This window comes from Dryas octopetala, chromosome 1, assembly GCF_963921425.1.
Source record: "Dryas octopetala chromosome 1, drDryOcto1.1, whole genome shotgun sequence".
NCBI lineage: Eukaryota > Viridiplantae > Streptophyta > Magnoliopsida > Rosales > Rosaceae > Dryas > Dryas octopetala.
Window position 1 is genome coordinate 22,817,095 of NC_141366.1, and position 5,800 is coordinate 22,822,894.

The 5,800-nt window shown below is 35.6% G+C and overlaps 1 protein-coding gene across 1 annotated transcript; it reads right to left on the bottom strand.

The window, feature by feature from the left end:
- Nucleotides 1–2,979: 2,979 nt before the first annotated feature.
- On the bottom strand, nucleotides 2,980–5,800 carry LOC147299211 (anamorsin homolog). The gene is made up of 8 exons (XM_086228604.1): nucleotides 5,564–5,800; nucleotides 4,965–5,094; nucleotides 4,527–4,693; nucleotides 4,362–4,454; nucleotides 3,688–3,847; nucleotides 3,430–3,566; nucleotides 3,238–3,312; nucleotides 2,980–3,146 (listed from the first exon to the last, which is right to left on the bottom strand). Exons 1-8 carry the CDS (start codon nucleotides 5,564–5,566, stop codon nucleotides 3,108–3,110), a joined length of 804 nt encoding a protein of 267 aa, XP_086084730.1. The 5' UTR covers nucleotides 5,567–5,800; the 3' UTR covers nucleotides 2,980–3,107.

Below are 5,800 nucleotides of genomic sequence, written 5' to 3' on the forward strand. Positions count from 1 at the left end.
ATGGATCGAGTTTGGCATCATGATCGATCATATGCTTGACTTAAACTGAAAAAATTATTGGGTGTTATTAAATGATATATTTATATTAATAGGGTATAGTATTAACAACATTCATTTATATTAAGACACGTTGAATTGATTACACCACGTAGTGGTGTATGAGTTACACATAATAATTTTTCTTTTACATGCTTGACAAATTTTTGCAATATTTTTGTAATAGTGTATAAGAGTATTAATCAATTCTTTAAAAAAACCTATTAATCAATAAATAATGTTTTAGCTCAATTTTTCATTAGTGTTAATTAATAGCACTTTATTTTTCTAAGTTGGAGGATTGGAGGGTATAACTCCTTCCATTTAAACCTTTCACTTCTAGAAACCCGGCTATCATGTGGATCTATATGGTGAGAACGAGTATTTTATCTTTGTTATCGACGAGTTCATCTATTTTTATTATGGGATATAGTTTTGTAAATTGTCAAATTTATCCGTATGCCATGCAGACGTCTACACTATAATCATTTTCTTGCTTGGAATGGGTAGATTTAATTATACATAGTAATGATCACATTACATCATTTCATCATCATCATTGTTATCGACAAGTTCATCTATTTTTATTATGGGATATAGTTCAGAAAAAGGTAGTTTGATTTTGGTAAAAACTGGAAAAAGTTGGTAAATCAACCAATTACTGAAAATTATTAAAAAAAAAAAAACCAAATCGATTATTACTAAGTTTGTAAATCGTCAGATTTGTCCATATGCTATGCAGACTTCACTATAATCATTTTCTTGCTTGCAATGGGTAGATTTAATTATACATAGGAATGATCGATCACATTACATATGTTAAACAAAAATGATAAGTAAAAAATAATATTATTCAACATAATTTCACACAAATTCATTTAAGGAATGAGAGTTTTATTATTTTGGGTACGACCCATTTAAGATGGAGTACATCTCTTAATTATAGTCTTTTGGCTCAAGGGAATACCATTTAATTCCAATTGTAATGAAATCAATGGATCACTTTGTGAGTGTTTGGATTTTCAATAGGTGAAAGACTCATTGAAAAGAATATTTGGTTAAGTGTTTGACATTTAGAGATTTGTAAGATTTATTTGCGATTGCATTTGCACCCAGTTTTTTTAGGTTTCCTACGTACTCATTGCGGGATCAAACTACACGTAGTTCCAATGTTTTGGGAATTAGTGTGTGAGTGACACATTTAAATGATTTAAGTAATTTATGTAGGTTTTAAAGCCCTTGGATTTAATTTGAAAAATTAATTTAGGGACTTTGTGTATGAAATTAATTTTTGAGAAATTTAGATGAATTTGGTTTGGTTGCGGTTGCGGTTACGATTGCACCGGTAGGTTGCCTACATACCTTGATGGGATCAAACCGAATGTAATTCGTTAAGGAATTTGACTTGGTTGCCTTTGTGCCATTTTGGAGGGTTGGTTTTGGACCAATTGAAGGAAGTGATTTTGTACCACTTGAGAAAGTTGGTATTGTATCAATTTGAGAATTTGGATTTGATATATTTGGTTTTGTATCAATTTGAGAAAGATAATTTGTATACCATTTAAGAAAGTTGGTTTTGTACCATTTGAAAGAGATGGATTTGTACAATTTGAGAGTTGTATTAGAGATTTGGAATTGAAGAAAATGAGTCAACTAATTATTTTGTATCAATTATTTAAGGTGCTGTTATTTGCACACCTTATTTCCTCTCTTTGCACACCCTTCTTAACTTAATTTTTGAATTTACTTAATTGACACAAAGAGAAAATCACTTAAAATGTATGTGCTATTTGAATTAGTAGACTAATCTGAAATATTTTTTTGTTCATAGATTATAGTTGATGGGTGCATTTTGTAATTGAGCCTATTTTTTAACCCTTCTTCTTCTTCTTGGCGTCTTGGACAGTGGCTGCGGCTTGGGGTTGCAGTGACAGAGAAAGGGAGACAGGAGAGAGGGAAGGGGAGAGAGAGAGAGAGAGAGAGAGAGAGAGAGAGAGAGAGAGAGAGAGAGAGATAGAGGGGTTGCAGCGAGAGAGAAGAGAACGTGGGGGAGGAGACAGAATGAGGAGGTGACCGGTGGTGGTCTCACCACCTGGTTCACCGGCGATCTCCTAGCATTGCATTATCACTATTATATTCAGTTTCAAAGTTTCTAAGGATTGACATGCCAGAGACATCACATGCACAGTGTCAAATATTGTGAACAAATTGGTAGTGGCAAATTTGGACCCTGCAACAGCTAGCTATGGGGTTTCTAGGTCCCTTTCTTTCGGTAGTTTCTTTTCTATTTATCATAAGAATAGTCATGTCCTGGTACCCAAAACTTCCAGTGGCCTCTTCTCATCCCAACAGGAAAGTTGATCCCACCTTCAGGAGGTGTGGATGTAACCCCTGTGGTCTGGTTTGCATTGATTAGTTTCCTAAGTGAGATATTAGTACGGCCACAAGGGCTACTTGTTCTTCTCTCTCAAAAGGTTAATTAGCATTGCTTTACTATTGTGCGATATAGGAGATTTGTTTTTGTGGGGAGAGTGAATATTAATAATAAACTTCATCATTGCATTGCGTGGATGAATATGATGTATAACGCATTATATAAACACGTTTGGAATTTGCACACTTTGTTGTATAATTACACTTTGTGATCGACAATGATAATCTACTTATTTTAAATCAAGGTCTTGCTTGCCTTTCTAGAATTTTCCTCATCTCCCTCAGCCGGGGACATAATGTTTAATTTGAATAATATCGGTGGATAAATCAAATGCCTTTGATCGCTACCTCAAAATGGTAGTCCCCTATCATTGTCCATTAAGAGAAGAAGTGCTGTTTTTGGAAAAAAAAAAAAAAAAGAAGACGTAGGAAAGTTTGTTTCCATCAACAATATCACGTTTGAAAATTATGAACCATACAAGTGCAACAAGACACTGTCGAACTATGAAGGGAACTACAACCCAAAACTTCAAATATCTTGGAGGTGGTAAATGGTCACTAATACAATGAGCTAATCCAAAATGCAGAGAAAACCATCATCACCCTAGACCGTTCTCACACAACAAGAAAACCCTAGTTTATATGTCAGCTGCAAGGAAGTTGCTTGATAACAGTACCTGAGAAAAAGGGAGGTTAACTGTTACAAATGAGAGAGAGAGAGAGAGAGAGAGAGAGAGAGAGAGAGAGAGAGATTGTGGTTCCAATTACCTTCTCACCGGGTTTGAATGGAGGAAGACCTTTATAAGGACATGTAGAGCATCGAAAAGCATCACCTAGTCCACACTGCACAATGTACAACTTTCAGAGCAGAGTAAAGGGGAAAAGAACAAAAAAGATCCTAAAAGAGCAGGCTAAATCAGCACTCATTTAGCAGAACTTATCAGCTACTACAGAACATACACTGCCACATGCGGACTGAAAATTGTTTAACAAATCTTCAGTGGGTTCTAATTTCTCTACTTTCTGCTCTACTTCAGCCCTCCCACAGCTGCAATTTTTACAAGCTTTCCTTGTGCTTCCGACTTCACAATCATCAGCTGCATAAGCACATTGCTCAGTACATGGTTAAAAAATCACAAAAATTACACTGAGACAAACACTGAAGACAATTCAACAAAAAAATAATATAATAATAATTTTTGAGCCATGATGTCTTACGTAGTATCAGCTGGGGTTTCTTCAAGTCCTCCTCTGTTAATAGACTATCCTCATCAATCAGATCTGAATCATCATCAATCTGGACTTTGGGTAAAGTTTTTGTGGTCTTTTTTAGGGCAAAGGACGAACCAATCTTCCAAGAAGGTTTTTCGGCCTTGACCTACAGAATAACATAATAGAACAAAATTAAAGATAACTCTCTAAACACAGTACATAAAAAAGGGAGGGGGGGACACTGTATAATGTATGGTATAGAAAAGCACTGTGGTTCCTAATTAGGAAAAAAAATGAGCAAGTGAAGATAACACATGTTACAAAGTATAGATTATATCAAAAGCATCCATCCAAAATTCCATATACAAAGTATATCTAATGATAAGCTGTCATGAAGCCAGAGATTATTTATTGTAGTAAGAAAAAAATTAAAATTAAAATGTTTCAGAGTAACTAGCAAAGGCAGTGAGGACATTTTCTAGAGGATTGCATGACAGAAGAAATTCATATGTAGGATCCCAACTACATCCTGATAAGGATCCACATAGCCAACTCCAAACAGTTGGGATTAAGGCTGAGATGAGTTGAATTAATATTCGTGTAACAAACTTAAAACACAAAGGGAAGAAATGAGAAATTACAAGATCATGCCAATGAATACTAGTAACACTGAAACCTACCCCAAAGGACAATTCAGATGATGAGATTGATTTCATTTGAAGAGCTTGTGCTTCTAGAAAACCAGCCAATAGTAACTTGCGCTCAAAGGTCGTCTGCAAGAAAACCCAAGTAAGATTTCTCACTGCAAACTAAATCTATAATGGCACCGTGTGAACATGAATTACTTTATCTGTTTCCACTATGGAAGAATCAGAAGTCTTGGAAATTAGGATTGTTCCACCAGGCTTCAAGACTCTTGAGATTTCCCCTAACAACTGCTCACTTGGGAATTCAATTGATCTACAAAGAGTAAAAACAATGTCCACAGAAGAAGACCCCAGTGGCAGCTGACCTGTCATAAGTCAAAAACAAATCAGATGAACACTAGGTTAATTCGATCAAATTTTGATTATTGTGCAACTATGATGTATATCTATACATGCACAGATACATACATATACATACACATACAAGCTCTAGTGAGAAGTTAAATGATTATTCAATCAGATACATATTCACCAAGCATTTCATAACAAATAAATTTCTAGATGACATTGGGAAGGGGAGACAAAATAAAAGAGACGCTACTACATTAAATCACATAAGGGGAATAAGAAACTTACTTTGAGAAGCCACTTGAGTGATAATTTGAGGTTCACACTTTTCAGTAGCTCCATTCCCAAGCTCCCTCAATACATCAAGAACAAGACTAACAGGCAGAACCGCATCATCTGTAAATGCCAGCACAGATCCCTGCAAAAACCCAGTCAAACAATTTCAGTAGGGCTGCACCCAAATTACATAAACATATCACAAGCTCAACAAAAACAATAATAAAGTCAGGTGCCACCCAAATTACATAAACATATAAACTTTTACTACTAAAAGTTTTGAAACGGAGTCTAACAGGTCGCAAGGATAAATTCAGGTGCTTCTTATCATAATTTAGAGAAAAAAAGGAAAATTTTTTTTGTTATCAAACTTTTTCGTAAACGGAGTTTAAGGTCGATTACAGCCTCAGCTTAAAATACTCACTTTCACGACCAAGACTAAAGCATTCAACTTTCCTTTTCTATTTTTAATTTTCAGATTTCTGAACAACCAAACAGGCATGAATCACAGCAACAAAATTGGAATCATTAAAAGCGAAAACACAAACGCATTGGATTGAAATGTAAACAATTTCAGCGACAAGAGAAAATAAAATTGAAGGCGGACTCACCATGCCGTCGACAGTCGATCAAATCTTCAAGGCCTAGAGCGAAACGGTGCGTATCGAATTTTCTACACGCAACAACGCCTAGTGCTCTTATTTGTGCGCGTTGCCGATCGGGTCTAGGCTGGGACTTGCTGGGAGAACAAAGACTATGGGAAGAGAGAGGGAGAGAAGAGGAAAAAAAGGAGACCAAAAGCTTCTGCCGGCGTGAGAGGAGAGAGAACAGAGAGAGAGAGAGAGAGA

Excerpts from the sequence above, each read along its gene's own strand:
- LOC147299211 (XM_086228604.1), bottom strand. Across the intron at positions 3,567-3,687 it reads GAAACCCCAGCTGATACTAC|CTGATGATTGTGAAGTCGGA; the intron begins GTAAGACATCAT and ends GTGCTTATGCAG. Across the intron at positions 3,313-3,429 it reads TTCAGTCCGCATGTGGCAGT|TGTGGACTAGGTGATGCTTT; the intron begins GTATGTTCTGTA and ends TACATTGTGCAG.